This window comes from Macrobrachium nipponense, chromosome 24, assembly GCF_015104395.2.
Source record: "Macrobrachium nipponense isolate FS-2020 chromosome 24, ASM1510439v2, whole genome shotgun sequence".
NCBI lineage: Eukaryota > Metazoa > Arthropoda > Malacostraca > Decapoda > Palaemonidae > Macrobrachium > Macrobrachium nipponense.
This window is the reverse complement of record NC_061091.1, coordinates 6,416,519-6,436,130: the sequence shown is the minus strand read 5'-3', so window position 1 is coordinate 6,436,130 and position 19,612 is coordinate 6,416,519. Positions and strand designations below refer to the sequence as shown.

General features: G+C 37.6%; 1 protein-coding gene across 1 annotated transcript in view; it reads left to right on the top strand.

Moving 5' to 3' along the window:
• Nucleotides 1-19,612, top strand: part of LOC135205402 (uncharacterized) — a 246,113-nt gene that overhangs the window by 218,811 nt on the left and 7,690 nt on the right. Inside the window, exon 2 of the mRNA XM_064235904.1 lies at nucleotides 17,734-17,837. Coding sequence (XP_064091974.1) covers nucleotides 17,808-17,837 — 30 coding nt within the window. The 5' untranslated portion in view covers nucleotides 17,734-17,807. The remainder of the gene's footprint in view (nucleotides 1-17,733; nucleotides 17,838-19,612) is intronic.

Here is a 19,612-nt window from a genome sequence, read left to right as displayed (position 1 = left end):
AAGAAAGAGAGAGAGTGACAAAGAGAGAGAGAGAGAGAGAGAGAGAGAGAGAGAGAGAGAGAGAGAGAGAGAGAGAGAATTTCTGATGCTCGGGAATCTTCACGTATGAGGTTGACAGCTCTATGCTTGCGCGCTGTCTCTCTCTCTCTCTGTCTCTCTCTCTCTCTCTCTCTCTCTCTCTATATATATATATATATATATATATTATATATATATAACATATAGTATATAATGTCTTTTGTCCAGTGAGTTCATCTCCGAGTACTACCAGATAAAAGTATGAGTGCAACAGTGACTGTAGTTTCCCTTTTTCTCTGGGACCACCCTATGTTAGGAGACGTTGCCTAAAAGCAGAACGTTACTAAACTACCACCCAGCCTCCCACGTTCATCCATCGTCGCTTCATTTTTGAACTTTCAATAACAAAAAGGTCGGGAACCCTATCCTATGGTCACCGTATGGTAAATTCTACGGATGTCGCCTACCTTATTTCGCTATAAGCTTCTGTCCTGTCAAAGTTCATTCTTAAGGACTTACGAATTAAGGAATCATCGAATACACGTATCACTGCTTCATGGAGTATACTTCCCCCGCTGCCTGTTTTTATAACGTATATTCCACCAAAAGAGTAGAATGAATTTATATTCTCGAAAATATAATATTACTGGGATTTTCTCCAAGGAACGAGAATTATTCAAGCTTCTCCGTAGTTAGTTCATAAAACGCTTGATAATGCATTAGTTTTTTTTTTTTTTCCTCGATTCTGTAGTTACAGTTTCAACTGTTTTTTTTCTGCTAAGCCACATGCATTCATAGTACATACATACATTATATGTATATATATATATATATATATATATATATATATATATATATATATATATATATATATACATATATCTACGGATATATGCTTAAATAATCACAGTAGACGCACGTGACTTCATTATATGAGCGAAATACCAGAGGAAAATGACAGGCAGGTGGTCAGTAGTACCCAGCGTTGCCCAGTGTTTACGATTGCGTGAATAGACACGGGAAAGCGCTGGGTACTTACAGTCTGCTAAATCATTTTCCTGCGGTATTCGCTTATACGTATATATATATATAATATATATATATATATATATATATATATATATATATATATATATTACATGCGTGCAAGTACAAAAACTAAACCACAAAACACTAGTTGCCTCATTTGGATAGCCGTGTCAAACAGATGAATGATACCTTACTGCCAAGCCATACAGGTAACTACAGTAGGTTCGAATTCTGGTTCAGAGTTAAGAGCGCTTACCACATCATATTAATTCCCATCGTGGGCAAGACGTTTCCAAAGGGAAGTAAATTCGATATGAGCGGAGCTTCTTAGAAAGCATAACAAAACTGAACGTGTGAAAATACTGGCAAGGCTTCACGTGCTATATATATATAATATTACTATTATCTATTATAATATATACTATATATATTAGTATATATGTATATATTGTATTATATATATGTATTATATATGTATATATATAATATATATATATATATATATATATATAATTATTACAATTATATATATATGTATATATTATCTTATAATATATATATATAGATATATATATCCTATATATATATGGGGCAAGGTTTTCAGTGGGAGATATATATCCAGTTGAACTGTAAAATCGAAAAGTTATGAGCTTAATTTGTTGGTCGTCGGGTGTTTGTACGTGCCTATATACTGGATATATATATATATATATATATATATATATATATATATATATATATATATATATATACATGCATTATAAAAACACCGTACCCTGCTTCTTAGTAATCAGCAGAAGGATCCACAGTAATATTATTGTTTATCCAGACGAAATACTTTTGTAAAAATATTCACAGCGATTATAGCTTTCGTCCATCCTTCAGTGGACTTGATCACTAATATATATATATATATATATATATATATATATATACTATTATATATATATAGTTATATATACACATATATATATATATATATATATATATATATATATAGTATATACAATATATACATAAAGCTCGTCATCGAGAAAGGTATCATTTCCAGCTTTAAAACAACAACTTCCAAATCTCTGCTTTTCTCAAAAAAGAAAAAGAAAAAGAAAAAGAAAAAAAACCTGTGGCGACGAACACCTGTTTCCGCCTCTCTGCGTATTGGGCCAAGGCCGCTAACGACAGAGACGGCACGATATCTACAAACACCAAACTCTCTTATAAATCATTGACACCTGACACGGCCAGGAAGGTCATTTGACATGGCGGTGAGAGGTGAGAGAGGTGAGAAAGGGATGGAGGAGGAGGAGGAGGAGGAGGAGGAGATAACCTGACGATTTAACCAACCAGGTTAAATCGTCAGGAAGAAATATTCCTTCTGGAAATTTACCATCTTCTGTCAGTAATGGACGCGTATTGTACACACACTTGATTACGAATACATACAAACGTGTGTTCGTGCATGAATTATTGTGTTTAGTGGACAATTCTGAATGTAGATATATGCCAGTTGTTTATACTGGTTCCTGTATGACGAAAGTCAAAACTGGCTGTTCTCCTTAGCTTTCCACATCGTCCTTTAACATAAAGAATAATGTATATATAATATATATATATATAAATGTGTGTGTGTGTGTGTCTGTATGTATATATATTTGTGTGTGTATGTAATTGCAATAGCCACAACAATGTCCTCTTAACACTGGCTATTACAATTACATATGTATCCGGTAAAAGTGGCAAGTAGAGCCTATATAAATATATACATTCACACACACACACACACATATATATATATATATATATATATATATATATATATATATATATATATATATATACAAAACCTTGACATCGCCACAAATAAAACTGTATGTTAGAGTTTCATTGCACTAGTGATTTATATCCAATCTCAACTCTCTGTTTTCTGTCCGTCTATCCATATTTATCTATTCATGTATAGATGAATATCTATAAAAATATATAGGAAGATTCTACACGTATGGAGTTGTAATAGCCACAATTTGAGTAGTTAAGAGGGCATTGTAGTTATTACAATTTCCCATGTATACATATTATATACATATACATATATATACATATACATATACGTGCAAAGGGAGAAAGACCTCTAATGCACTGACACTTTGCGAGAAGGAAGAACGAGTGTATACCTTGAAGGCCTCCACCAATCAGCACACCCAGATAGCTCGCAAACAAACAATCATAAATACACCAATAAATTGAGGAAGAAGGAAAGAAAGAAAGAAAGAAAGAAAGAAAGACCAGAGTGGAAGCGATAATAAGAAAAAAGGAAAATGTTGAAACAAGCCGCCGTGGCATATCCATCAAGTCCAACAGAGACGGACGTCCATCGTATCTCCCTTTGTAGATCCAAATTTAGAAAACCCAGCTCCAGGAGGTTCACAGAGAGAGAGAGAGAGAGAGAGAGAGAGAGAGAGAGAGAGAGAGAGAGAGAGAGAGAGAGAAGGGGGGTGGGGGTGAGGCGAGGTAAGCACCCAGACCACACTTATACGTCAGGTGGCCGCAACACACCTGGATTAAGGTCCAGCGTCTATATATGGCTGAAAATTACAAATATAAATATACACACATAGATAATATATATGTGTGTGTGTGTGTAAATACGAGTTCTCCATGTTTTACAAAGTGCATAATCGTCATAATCTATCATATGCGTCTAGAAAGGAAAAGGATTGAACCCAATTAACTGCTGTCAGCACAAATACGGATCAAAATATCATCTTCCTGAGAAGCCTACAAACAAGGAAAGATACGTTGTTATAAATACGCATGATGAATGCACTCACACACACAAATGTAAAAAATAGTCTACGACATAGATACACACATAAAAAGTGTCCACAAATCGCCTAGCAATTTACGTACATGACGTTACATACAATCTCTCCCTATAAAAACACATATATACAAATATCCATATAATATAAAACGTTACATACAATCATCTCTCACATATAAAAAAACACGCATATACAAATATCCACATAACTATACAACATCTTTTTGTACAGACAAATACAAACATATATTTATGAAAATGCATACATATGCCGACGCCAGGCTTATAATAATTACACACAATATTGCCTTGTCGGATGACATACGAACGGTAATAAAGTAATATCTAAGTGTAGAACATAAGTGGTTAAATTGCTCGTTGCATCAGCGGAGAGAAAGTGTGGATATAGATATACATGAGAGAGAGAGAGAGAGAGAGAGAGAGAGAGAGAGAGAGAGAGAGAGAGAGAGAGAGAGAGAGACTTGATTTTATAGAGATTTTGGCAGTTATTAATACCATATATTTGACTTTAGGCAATTTCTGCAACAGCTATAAAACACCACCGATGAGAGAGAGAGAGAGAGACACTGTGGAAGTGGCCACGCTGATCATACCAGCTGTTTGACCAAGGTGTCCTCACCATCAGCAACGGCGATATATACAACGAAAATAACTCCCAACATATCTCAAAGAGAGCGTCCGTGTGCGTATACGCTTACGTTAATGCGTGCCACGGGGTACCACCTGGGGGGAGGGGGTGGGGGGCACCAAAGGAGAGGGAGGCCGATGGTGGCCGGTAATCTGTCCCACGATTACTGCAGACGATATTATTATTATTATTATTATTAGCTATCTTTAACGTATTTCTATCATTTTTATGTGTCATTTTGCTTTTTTATTATGAATTTTACTATGAGAATTGTAATGTAATACCAACTCCAAAACCAGACCCCTGATCTAAATCTTACGCCAAATAAGGTGGACGCGTGAAGGTTGTCTTTTGAGAGAGAGAGAGAGAGAGAGAGAGAGAGAGAGAGGCCAGGGCCGTTCTGGATTCCTAAAAACTCCCTGGTGGAGCGGCTGATTAATAACAGGATTACCGAGGAGGACGAGATGAAAATGAAGGAGGGGTGGCAGAAGAGACGAAGAGACCAAGGACTGAAAGGCGCGAGAGAGCAAGGAGGAGGCAAAGACAAAGAAGACGACACAGGGGACTGAGGTAAACATGATCCTCAACTGTCAATACAACGTCTTCATTACAAGGGGCATTGCCAATTGTCTCCCAACGTCGACATCGTCCTATCTGAACCTGAACTGAATAAATAGTAGAATTTAGGCCAAAAGCCCAGCACTGGGACCTATAAGGTCATTCGGCGCTGAAACGGAAATCGAGAGTAAAAGGTTTGAAAAGGTGTAACAGGAGTGAAACCTCAAAGCAGTTCCACCATGAATCAATTGACAGGAGAGGGTGTAAAGTCAGATGGAAGAAAGAGAATATGAAAGGAGGTACAGTAAAAGGAACGAAAGGGGTTGCAGCTAGGGGCACGTTGCAAAGAACCCGAAGTCCCGTTCCTCTACAAACTGATTACTTTAAAAGTACAGTCAACAGTGAGCCCTTTTTTTCTACTCTGAAAATGTTTAAGGTTACCTTTCAACCAATTCCTTTAACAAAAACCAACGGCTGGTTCTTAAAATAAATCATGTTGCCACCTCGGAGCCGGTTTTTAAAATGAATCCTTTCAAATAAATCCTTTAAAAATTGATTGGTTCAAAAGCCACGTCACCACTGAGTCCTTTTTGTCTATTATGAGAAGTTCTAAGTTAAGGTCAGTTTTAAATAAATTCCTTTAACAAAAATACAAAGGCATATGAAGGGTACAGGGGATTTGGGCCAAGATGAATAATATGATAATATATATATATTATATTATATAATATTATATATTATATAATTATATATTATTTTTATTTTATTTTAATATAATGTATATATATAGAATGATGAAAATTATTTTATAATACAACAGCTGCATAATAACACTATGCAGCAATAATAATAATATTTTTACCAACATTACAAAAAAAAAAAATCTTATATTTAACCTTCTGTCAACAATCGCATTCATTCTGCCACACACCATCCAACTAGTTTTAACCATCTATAAAAACAAATAATGCAATTTTAGGGCAAAACCGAGTTATTTGCCAAGATATACCATGACATTACGCGAGAGAGAGAGAGAGAGAGAGAGAGAGAGAGAGAACAAAGCCCTGATTGAGTCATCGACAACGAGACGTTTAACTTTTTGCCAATCTCGAGTGGTCACGAAACAGAGACACCTCTTGTAACCTTAAGATACGAATCGTTTTTGTCTTCTCTAGTTTGTTGCAGCGTTTCCAGGCATAGTACTCGTTTCTCTCTCCAGAAATAATGGATGGAAACTAGAACTGAAGAGATACAACACATCCCATTGCGTGAACTTCTTTGCATACGAGATATGTGACACGTGGAATGAACTTCCACCAGAAGTTGTAAACAGCAATAGTGTGGAAGTTTAAAAGAAAGCTAGACAAGTCTTCGAGACATCCTAATCCTTGTAACACCCTGTAACTCTCTCTCTCCCTCTCAGTATATATAGTACTCTCTCTCTCTCAGTATATCGCACTCTCTCTCTCTCTCTTTCTCTCTAACTGCCACCAGAAGTTGTAAACAGCACCAGTGTGGAAGAGTTTAAAAGAAAGCTAGACAAAATCATTAGGAGGACTCTGGGAATGAACAGTAAAACCTGCTCCTACAGATAAGTGAGCAACACGATGTCTCCTTTAAGGATGGGCTAACAAGTCCTTGAGACATCCTAATCCTTGTAACTCCTAGTGCCGTCATGAAGCACAACAGGCACTCTTTTGAACGAGCCAGCCATGGTGTTGGCGTACCACTTCGGTGAATGCGAATTCGATTCTCGGGCAATCCGTTGAGGAGTGAAAGATGTGGAATTCTGGTGATAGAAGCTCACTCTCGACGTGGCTCGGAAGTCGGGTCAAGCTGTTAGTCCCGTTGCTGAATAACCATACTGGTTTCATGCAACGTAAAAACACCATACAAACAAACAAGCAAACTTTGGCGGCAGTCTGCTACAGTTTGTTAAGACGACAATCTGTCATATTTTTTTAAATTTTCGTTCGGTATGGCGCCTGGTTTACGTAGAGCGCAGTACTGGTAAAACAAGCAGCGTGCATTTCGCGGTTTGTTAACGGTATCGTTAATGCGTACACTCAGGCAATTTGTCTGCAGCCTGTACTGTTGTACTCGTCTTTATTTTCTCCATAATTGGCATCTTGTATACTACATGTGTTTACAGAGGGGGTGGGGGGGGGAGAGCGAGGTGTCCCTGAGGTAGAAAAATAAAAAGGGCGAGGTACTCTTGTGGTAGGGAAAAAAAAAAAAAAAAAAAACTGTCAATACAACTCTTCACGACCAAATTTAGTTCTTTGAAAAATAGGAATTTTCTTTCAGTAGCCTTGTTGACTCAGTTCTTGCTGCGGCAATTTATCATATATATATAAATATATATTATATATAGTATATATATATATATATATATATATATATATATATATATGTGTGTGTGTATGTATGATTAATTATACATAATCGATATATAATATCCTATATATATATATACATATATATATATATATGTATTATATTATATATAATATATATATATATGTGTGTGTGTGTGTGTGTGACTGATGTTACCAGTAATAATGCTGATGGTTGTAGTATAACATTTAAGGCAGTAAGTGATGATTACAATAAACCACGGTGTAACGATGATGATGATATTGATGATAATGATGGCTGAAAATAACAAAATAAAATCACACGCGTGCAAAAGGGGAACATCCACAGAGCATCACTGCTCTCCCTTTTTTTATTTTTATCTCAGAAGATCTCGCAGCATCCTCCTGACAAAGCATCCTCGTACTCATTACCAGGCCTAATGACATCGTTCCCTGGCTCATTAAGACCCGATGAGTTCATATAAACGCCCCCAAGGAACACAACACTCGCATTCCGCCCCACCACATAATAATACTGAGAGATAAGGAGATGCAGCATCCAAGGTCATACGGTCATTCAGTGGCAGATGCTATGTCGTCTCCTTGGGTCTCGTTGTGGCCCATAATCTCTCGTACCGTCTGTTGCAAGTCATGAAGTACTGAAGCACTGTAAAACGTCCTTTAGGTCCTGGCTACTACACGTGGCTTTCGGTCGTTTACTTTCCATTCGTCACCTCTGGGCTATCTCTTCCAACTTAGCTGTTCGGCTTCTTTAACTTTTCCGTGCTCAAATTTTCGAATCCTTCTGCCAAGTCCTATGCGAACCCAAAGGAGGAGGTCGACAGTCTCCTTAAACTACTAAATAATAATAATAATAACGCAACGGTAGCTTAAGCACAAGATGTCCCTTCCTTCCACTGGTGATCACCCATCCGAGTGTTTACCTAACCAAATCTTGCATAACTCAACTAACCCCCAGACCGGCAGTGAAACAGAAGTTACTGGTAACACCTGGAGTCATGGTCCTAAATAAACTATATATCCGGTGTTCTCTTGGATTTAGACTACCTTGATGTTATCATAGCCTAGAGGCACGTGGATGGCTGACGGTAGATTCATATCCAATCACTAAATTCCAGACACTAAATTTAAGCATTCTATGAAATGAATTGAACTGAATATAGAGTTTTTTAGGCCGAAGGCCCAACACTAGGACCCATGAGGCCATTCAGGCGCTGAAACGGAAACTGACAGTAAAAGTTAAGTATATCTTAGTTTTACCAGACCACTGAGCTGATTAACAGCTCTCCTAGGGCTGGCCCGAAGGACTAGATATTTTTACGTGGCTTGGAAACAAATGGTTACCTAGCAACGGGACCTACAGCTTATGGTGGGATCCGAACCACATTACATCGAGAAATGACCAGAAATAAATTCCTGTGGTTCCGCGTTGGCCGAGCCGAGAATCGAACTTCGGACTACCGGATTGGTAGCCGAACGCGAAGTCCACTCGGCCAACGGGGAACTACTGACAGTAAAAAAGGTTTGAAAGGTGCAACAGGAGGCAAACCTCAAAGCAGCTGCACTGTGAATCAGTAGTTAAGAGAGGGTTGAGGAAAGTCAGATGGAAGAAAGAGAATATGAAAGGAGGTACAGTAAAAGGAACGAAAGGGGGTTGCTGTAGCTAGGGGCCTCAGTAAGGCACGCTGCTAAGAACCTTAAGTACCTAATGCCTACAGTGCACCGCATGAGGGGAAACACTTCAGGAGCCTTGTGCGAGCGTCAGCAGATCCAAATGAAGAATGGAATCCAGTGAAGTAAAAAAACACGGAATTGTTTTCATATCGAAAGGAATATTCCTTCAAATCAGACTTGACAGCAGATAAATTATTCTTAAATCATATGGTAAACGCTACCGAGAACTTTTTAATGTTTAGTGAACCGCGTGACGTCGACACAAGAACTCCAAATAAAAGCTTCGATTTCGATGCATCGTAAATGAAGGGAGCCGATCCAAAGAGAATACTTCTAGGAACAACTGACAAAACGGAAACTTGTTTTTATTACGATTAGGATTCTGAGAAATCTGGATAAATACAGATGAACTCGCACGAAAAAAAAAAAAAAAAAAACTCTATCTGAAAGATTTTATAAGGAGCCCCTTCATACGTAAGATAACAGAAAAAAAAAATTAAAAAAACAAGTATGTGATTAAGAAAGGTGACGTATTAGAACAAAAGACTGGCTTCGAGGGAAGATGACCAGATTTAGTAAGCCATGCTTCAAGGAGGAAAGATGCCCTCTTAATATTGGTAGGGGATAAAGAAAATTTAGAGAACTTCTAGGGGTTGCTAACAATATATATCTAGGATGTAAAGAATGGCTTGAGAGAAAAAAATGAGCGATGAAGTAACGTTGTGTCAGAGAAAGGTCATTTTTTTAAAGAGTTTTGTCTGTATTTAGTTTGAGTGAGGAAGGTGCAGGGGATGAAAGAAGGTCTAGTCAGAGAAGAGGGCTAATTTATATAACGGTTCAGGGTCCCCTGCCTGACCTGAGCTGAACAAAATGGGATGACATAAAGTACGTTACGTAAATAGCAGAGTAATCAATTCAATACAGTTAGAAAGTGGGATTATGGGAATTCCAACATCGAGTGCGCCCTGAAAGGCTACCATTGGATGAATAACAGCTAAAGATGATTTGACAAAACAGAGACCAGACAGTTCAATACGTCAAAGCTGTTGATAAGGAAGACCAGAATTCAGCGTACTAGAAGCGGCAAATGCCATGAGAAGGGGTAACAAGGATAACAATAGGACCTCCCCCCAAAAAAAATAAATAATTGTAAAGAGAACATCTCAAAGATAAGAACAGAATCAGTGGCAAAATGTCGGTGTCAACCCAACTTTCATAGAACATCAGAGGGACAAGAGCTGATTATAGTAGATTCACATCAACCTTGCATTTGATGTCTAGGCCACCAATCCCTCACGACGCTCCTGATTGGCTGTTGATAAGCCAATCACAGGACTGGAAACTCTCAGTCTATGGAGAGTGTTCACTTAAGCAGGATGTATGTTCCACCTCTCCTGAGGAGATACGTCTTTCAAAAGCATCCCTCAGGGGAGGTGGGACATACTACGTCCTGCCTATGTGAACTCTCTCGAGAGACTGAGAGTTTCCAGCCCTGAGATTGGCTGATCAACAGCCAATCAGGAGCGTCGTAAGGGACTGGTGGCCTAGACATCAAATGCACGGTTGGTTGATGTGAATCTGCTGTATAGTGATTGTTCGAAGAATGTGACTTGACTTTCACATATATTAGACTATTTCCAGATGGTGAGAGTGCCATCCATACAGATATTCCAAACAACAAATATCTAGCTAAAATACACACACACACATATATATATATATATATAATTATATATATATATATAATATATATATATATATATATATATATATATATATATATATAACTCCTCTGTTAATATACAAACGAGGCGGTCTAATCAATGCATTTGCAAGCAACAGCAACCATCACAAGACTGGCAGAGAATCTATGAATGCCAATCAAGGGTTCCAATACGATGGGGGCCAATCATCAGATATAAAAACCGATAAGGCCAACTTCAATGGCTGGGAATGAATGCCAAGTCTGCCGATCATAAAATACTGCGCTATCCCCCTCTGGTTGCATTCTCAATCTGCAATTACTACACTGTGTGCCATTATGGAAGGTCTAGTAGAACAGGGCGCGATCCGGCCTCCAGCTTACTCGGGTTGCGTGCAAGATTCTCCCCTCTTGCAATCTACAGTCAAATAGAGCGTTGTTTTACCAATGAAAATAAAATAAATACGATATATTTTATTACAAATAATTTCCTACATTGTTTAACATGCACATTATTCATTGTTTACATTTTCATTCTAATAAATAAATCATAAATATCGTATCCTAAAATTCCTGTATTTTAACTCGACGCCAAACACCTTTTGCAAACATTTTTAGGCTCTTCATAGACCTTTCCTACCCCCCAAACAACAACAACAACAAAGGAGTTTGTAGGCTTACTCCCCTAGTAAGCAAAAATTGGGATGGGGGTCGGGAACACAGAACCGAGGCTTTAAGTTCTCTTTTAAAACTTTACTTGAATCCACAAAACTGTTGGATATGAGTAAACCAAACTTTTCTCGCTCTCCTTTTTAAGTGGACGATGACTCTCAACTCAGGGGCCACACCGTTCAATATGGAGTCGTTTAAATTCCATTTTATCGCTCACTCGGGGAGTAAGCCTATCGTATTTCCAATCCATCCATTGCACAATCATTTTCTAAATCACTACACGTATATCATTATGTAACAGAGAATTGAACTATTTAAAATACGAGGCATTTAATTCTACGCATTTCACTACACAGCGAACATTTCGATTCGTTTGCTTTACATCAGTATAGCGTTTCATTCCATCCATCGCGTTATTCAGGAACACTCCAATCCATGGATCCATTACATAAGAGAACTGCAGTCAAATGCGTCTTATAAATATAGAGTATTTCATTTTATGAATCACAGAGCCCTTCATTCTACTCCCTTATAGATAAGACCCTTTATAGTCTAGCAGTTTAATTAAATATGGATTATTTCATTTCACATTCCCTTAGATCTGTGGATAACCCCTTTTGTTGTGTCTAAATTGAGATGGCCTTGTGCCATCACGGATAATTACGCTTAAAACCACAGGTTTTCATGTCGCCAGGAAAGCTCTTTATATGTACTGAGCGTTGGTGGCTGAGGGCGTGTGGGGCGGTGGTCTGGGGTGGGGGGCGGGTTCTTGGGGGGGACATGAGAAGCCTAAGTTCGGTGGAATATTGGACAAGCAACTGACTAACTCTCCCGCCGCCACGGCCAAAGGACCCAGTTAGCAGTCCCTTATAAAGCATCCTACACACTGCAGTTCTTTTGTTCTTTCAAGACATATACACCCCCCGCCCTGGCCTTTCTTGTATCAACACCATTATTATCATTATCATCATCATTATCGTTACCTCTCGTTCATCATCACCACCACCTCTAATCACCCACACAGGGGATTACGAGACCAGCGCCATCCTCAAAATTCTATAGCTCCACAAACAGGAGTCTCACCGATTATCATCTATCTTCCCTTTTTTATTATATCTTTTTTGTTACATCCTTCTGTTTGATATCTTCATCGGAGAATAAGGCCGTGATATGCAATTTTGGCCGGCCAGTCCATAAAAGCTAGCACCCGTCATTATCGTCCGCTTTGGGCATGCAAATGTTTACCCTCGGATCTCTGTGATCATTTGGGAAAAATACGAGTCGATGTACTTCGTTAGAGAGAGAGAGAGAGAGAGATGTGTGTGTGTGTGTGTGTGTAACCAATACCTGTGAATTTTGCCTTGAAGTAATAATATATCTGATCTAATCATGGGCACAACTTTATCTAGCCATTGCCAGTTCAGTGAGTAATGAACGACAACACAGCAACCTCCCCCTCCTCCCCACACCGCTCTCTCTCTCTCTCTCTCTACGCTACATACTAAGCTCTCAAGTGCACGCACATCTACACACAATCCACACCAACTGATATCACAGTAGCACTTACGCTACAAACATCATATCAAATGCATAGTAATCCCAACAGAACAGATTAGGCCTATGTGAAAAGGCTGCATCGAGAAATTGAATTATATATACGAACATAACAAAAATCAAATGTAAATTCTTGTTACTACATGTGTGGTAACATGATTTACTACATGTGTGGTAACACGGTCACTTTTTTATGGTGCAGTACCCAGTAGGTCTACAACACCTTGCCTCCGAACTCTGAACCACATGAGACTTCAGAATGGCACCATTCTTGAAAAAACATCGTGTACTTTGTAAACAGTTTGGCAGATAGATTTTTAGTCTCCAAAATAATAGAATCGGTTTTCATGAAACTATTCATTACGCAATGACCGGCGTCCCCAACCCCACCACACGCAACACAGGGCTATTTTCATCTTCACAAAAGGCATCATCAGCCAACTATTATATTGGTTATACTAAGATGTATTCGTCGGGTAATTTTTCAAGTTTCTAATTTTTTTATGCACAGATTCGTACTTTTCATTCAGTTAAAAAAAATATAAAATCTATTTTCATTACCGTCCAGTCGTGCGGAAATAGTATAATATTAATGAAACCGAGCATGGGTGTTTCATAAGAAAACTGCAACCACCACAGACAATCAGCGGTGGTATGTGCCGAACTGTCTTACCTACAGTAATACAGTTACATACGTAGGTTACAATAATGGCTGAAGTTTTAAGCGACTTTGAAAATCGTTATAAAAACATTTTCAATTGAGTTACGTCTATTTTTAAATAGCTCACAGCAAAATAATGATATAGGTCTAATTTCGCCCCTGTTACTTAAGCACGAGTTTGCAAGATCTTTCTTTCACTTTGAGTTACAGTAACGTATTTTATTGCATGGTCGATTCCTAGTAATTTTTCAACATGTCACTGGCTAATCCGAAAGTTTTTATTTTCTCTGCAAACGTACAAACAAATTCTCTACGCTCGAATAAAAAAAAAAAAATTAATATCCTGGGGGAACCTCTATACGCGAATTTAGGTATCATCAGGCGCAAATCTTCAAAAAGGAAATATCTGTATACTTATAAAATACAAAATATTGCAAATCGGGCAATATTTTTTTCTAAAAGATTGGTTCTTAGGGGTTCCTATGGACTAATAGACCCCTAAGACGTGTAGCTCGTAGTGAGGTCAAAGGAACCGATGTGGATGACTATAAGCGTTCTAAGTCGTAGGAATTCAAACCATCAAAGTACTAACAGCCATATATTTATTTAAACATCGCTGGTCTACAGAATAATAGAGTGACGAAGTTATTATTGCCTTAGATTCAATGGGGGTTGGACTGATAGATCAGTGTAGCTGTAGTGAGGCCAAAGCGAGTTGATGTGGTGACTGTGAGCGTTTTAACTAGCAGGAATTCAGCCCATCTAAGTACTAACGGACATAAAGTTATTTAAACATCGCTGGTCGACAGAATAACAGAGTAACGAACTTATTATTGCTTTGGATTCAATGGAGGTCACCTGTCAATGCACCCATCAAAGTTGACCAATGTTGACTAGGTCATCGTCGCCAAATCAATAGATGCTTTACAAACCGTTTCCATGAATTCTAGTTGTCATAGTAATGCAATAACGATAAAATTACTCTAATATTTATGTAATATATACTACAAATAGATACATCAATTTCATATTTCCGTGGTTTTGTATAGTTAAGTCTTATACTCCGTTTGGAAGGGGTCACTGGGCCCAGGCTATAAGCCATAAAAACAATTCGTCAAAAATCAACACGTGACGAATTATCAACTGTTTACAATCAGTATTTTCATGGACTTATCAGCTGTTAATACTTACTCATACGACGACTGCTTACCAGCATACAGTTCATATTCAGAAGACTACACAACAATCGTCAGTTGGTCACTGACTCACTGATGACTGAGCCGCCCCAGCGAAATAACCATATATTTATAGAGTTTGAATCTCCCTTGTAGCGATGCTCATGAACTTCGTACTTTCCAGTAATTGTGTCGTATTTAATAGCAAGCAAATCTTGTTTGGGTGCTTATGTATCAAAAGATTTATATCAAAGTTATCATAAGTTACAAATTAAACCGTCTTCACGTATCAAAAACATGTTCGTTAGCATTATTTTATACGTAATTCAAGTGTAATTAAATCAAACGTGAGAGGTAATCATCGATCTTCCCCTGAGTGTTCATATTTTTCAACTTGCTAAATAAATATTTACAAACTATATATTCATGGCTTTAAGCGTAGGTGTTTTATCCAAATAATATTAAGACAACTCTCCAATTACTACAACGATGATAATACTTTATGATACTCATTTTACAACAGTTTTCGTTTACGTCAACAGTCTTTGGCAACTTTTTTTCAGATTCAGGCAAAGTTGCCACTTGCCAATTTCCTTCTTTCTAAGTTAAACGAATGTTTACCCACCTTCCTGCGAAGAATTATATTATTGTGCTGTTTAATGAAATAATCGTTTCAAGAATATGTGATAGTGAGAAAATGACTGGTTTTCTTCTATTTATCACCACCACAGACGAGGTAGCTACTTGCAATCAAAATTCTAGGCACTGCCTTAGGCAAAAGCCAAACGTTGCCATTTTGTATCCAGGCAAGATTCATTCAATGGGACAAGAGTTCGTATTCCAATTAAGGTAATTCTACAGAAGCAGTCCGCACGGACTGCAAGGAACGTAACCGCGGATACGACATCCACTAGGGATTGGAGCATCCAATGTATTTCGCCGTGTTTAACACTGGCCCCTGAGGGATTAATTACAGTCGTCCGAATAAATATTACTTAAAATTCTTGTTCAGTAGGTAAAACTGTATAGAAAAACCGCAAATGCCATCGTCTAGGCCGCCGCGGATAAGTAGTTAAGTACCCTAGATCTACCATATGAATTATTGTAGATGCTTGGGACACTAATTTCTGTCACATGCATCTACCATAATTCAGTGCCCAAAACCCCTATATTGTTTTAATAATTTGTATTATAACATCTCTTGCCCATCAAGAAAGTTCATATCCTTTGGATACTTTTAACATTATAGATAAGTGCCAAGGGTAGATTAGTGCTTAGCTTGGGTGAAGTATTCTTTTGGGCATAGGGTAAGCGGACACAGTATAGGGTAAGGCCGTTTGCTAGGTTAGGCTTATGTCTATGATAATAGATTATTTGGTAGTTTTTCAGAAGACTCCAATCATCTATTCTTGCATGAAAATCATTTTGAATTTTTCATGCAAAAATGACTACGAAATGATAGGGCAGTAAAAGACTAAAAAGGTTAAACTACCTTAAGTAAGGGTACTTAGCCTACTTGTTACAATTTTGCCGTGTTAACTAGTATGTCGTAGTTTGATTAATGCTTTTTCTTAGTTGTTAATGCTTTTTCTTAGTTACTAATGCTTTTTTCTTAGTTATTAATGCTTTTTCTTAGTTACTAATGCTTTTTCTTAGCTATTAATGCTTTTTCTTAGCTACTAATGCTTTTTCTTAGTTATTAATGCATTTTCTTAGTAACTAATGGTTTTTCTTAGTTATTAATGCTTTTTCTTAGTTATTAATGCTTTTTCTTAGTTACTTATGCTTTTTCTTAGTTATTACTGCTTTTTCTTAGTTATTAAGCATTTGCAAAGGTTATGTATTGAAAATAAATTTTTTGTTTTGATGTGTTTTACCCAAGAAAAATATAAATTACAATTTGTGAGTTGGCTGGAATCTTTAAAAAAATTTATTTAATGATAATAGGTGCAGGACAATTCGTGTATTTATCATTTAATTAATGCATTATACTCGTAGAATGTAAACAAATATAAAACTTAGCCTGTTCAGTAATGAATGAGCATTTATGTAAAAGTTAGAAAATGTGCAGAATATTGGAGAGAAATCCAGTATCTGTCCAAGGTAAACTCTGTATAGTGCCCGGTAGTACTACCCCAGTAGGCAAGGTTGAGTCCAGAGCTGCTGGGTCAATTAATTTCCCTAAAAGGAGTCGCATCTCGGATTTTGACAAATTTAAAATGCCAAAGAGTCCTAGTGAAAGCACCAGAGGTATGGTTTTGCGAAGAATGAGGTTGAATGCTTGCAATATGGCTTCCTCAAGATCCTATTCTAGTTATGTTATAAAAATAATTTGGTTACATTCAAACCCCCTGCTCTCTCTCTCTCTCTCTCCTTTTCCTGCATACAAAATACGATGCAATATTACAAAGGAAAATATGATTAGTCTAACGGCGTCCACTTTATAGCCTTTTACTTTGTCATAATTCTTGCTTCCTTTCTTCCATCGTGTTGGCTAATCACTTTTAACTGATAAGTTTTAGTGCGAGTGTGAAAATTATCTCCTAGTTCTCGTTTATTTTCTGGATCTCATCATCTTGCTGACCAACAACTCCCAATCCTTTTTTGTCAGTCTTGAACGTTGAATGGTTGAAAATCCTCACCTAGTGCTTGGTTGCATAGCCTAGCCTGATCTTCATAAATCAGTCAAAATGTTCTATTTGTTCTATTCATTTTCATGTATACTTTATGTATCCACCTAAGATATGCAAATTCATGCTTAACTAGTGCCATTTTTGTCCTTTCTCTCTCATCTTGTCTACTCATAGGTAGTACTAATGCCATCTTGTCTCTCTCCCCACAGCGCTGCTGTACCTACATCCGATCAACCGCGGAGTCTTGGTTATCAGGAGCGAAGCCACAGGACTCTACCTCTGTATGAATAACCGGGGCAAATTATACGCCAGTGTGAGTATTGACCAACGGGGTTTTTGAAATGGATGGTGAGAGGGGGACGTGCGTGGATGTTTTTTAACAGGACGGTTAAGGATGTTAGGGTTATAAGCTGGCGTGTTAAAGGGTATGAGTATCTCTCAATGTAAGGTGAAGACGGTTAAGCTGCCATGTTAAAGGGTATGAGTATCTCTCATGTTACGGTGAAGACTGGTAATACATTAAGTAATATCACAGGTATTTCAATGTTATATTAAATGATATATAAAAGAATATGCATTTGAATGTTTTGTTAAATGATATATAAAGGAAAAGTTATTTTAAACGATATGTAAAGTAACAAGACATATGTTTGAGTGAAAGATTACGAGCTAACGTTATAGTATAAAGCAACCGGTGAAGTGACACGTGTATTTGGCGATATGGTTTTTAAGATGAAGTAGAGGAGAATTACAACGAATGAGAATGGCCGTCCGTATTCAGGGTAAAGGACAGAGAATGAAAAGATACGACTATTTTTAATGCAATATAAAGTATCATTATTATATCAATGTCTCCCCAAAAGTCTCCTAAGACAGTATTGAAGTAAGTTTTTAACCTAACCTCAGTACGATAACATTCCGTAGTTACTTGCTGCCAGTAATTCTAGGCAGAAATTTGTTTTGCTTTTCGTTGAATTCCTGATTACCCTGCAAGAATGGCTAATGGTTGCTTGTTGCTTGCACCAGACCCTAGTGATTTACTGCTGGTAGCACAACTTCGTTTTGGGTGTCCTAGACCTAACAAATAGCAGTTGTTGATATGAAGGTTTCTGGTGTGTACTGTATATTTGGAGTGTGAAGCATCTAACGATTCACTGGTTCTGAATATCCAAAAGCGACCTCTTAGAAATTGCTGCAGGCTACATGGTGTGGTTGGTATGGTATTAGCATCCCACCTCGGTGGTCGCGGGTTCGATTCCCGGCCAATCCATTGAGGAGTGAGAGATGTGTATTTCTGGTGATAGAAGTTCACTCTCGACGTGGTTCGGAAGTCACGTAAAGCCGGTGGTCCCGTTGTTGAATAACCATTGGCTCCATGCAACGTAAAAGCACCATACAAACAAACAAACTCTGTGTGTGTGCATTACCCAAGGTTCCTTGCAGCGGCCCTTCGGCCCCTACCTGCAACCCCTTTCATTCCTTTTACTGTACCTCCTTTCATATTCTCTTTCTTCCATCATGCTATCCACCCTCTCCTGACAATTATTTCATAGTGCAACTGCTTTGAGGTTTTCCTCCTAGGGTTACACCTTCCAAAACTACCTAGTCTCAATTTCCTTTCTAGCGCTGAATGACCTCATAGGTCCCAGTGCTTGGACTATGGTCTAAACTCTATGTTCTAATCCCATCCCATATTCTTCTTTACCGACGTTTATTGAATAAGGGCACTTGATTATGCACGTGTTTTCTAGAAGTTACATTTGTGACTGCCCTATTGCATTAATTCTATCGCCATCAATTACTTGATATATATTATATGATATATATATATAGATATATATTATATAATATATATATATATTAATATTCAACCTACGCATTGTCGTAGACGTGTAAGAACTTGCTTATGAATCACAGGTTACAAAGAATTATCAAATAATGTACTGTTTACATTTTAGTTGGCATACAAATACAGATTTGTAAATGTAAGATAAGGCAGTGCTTTGTGAAAGAAATGCAAATCAGTAATGGATGGTATACTTTAAAAAAAAAAACATGTGTAGCTTCCCGTAGTGTTCTATAAGTTAG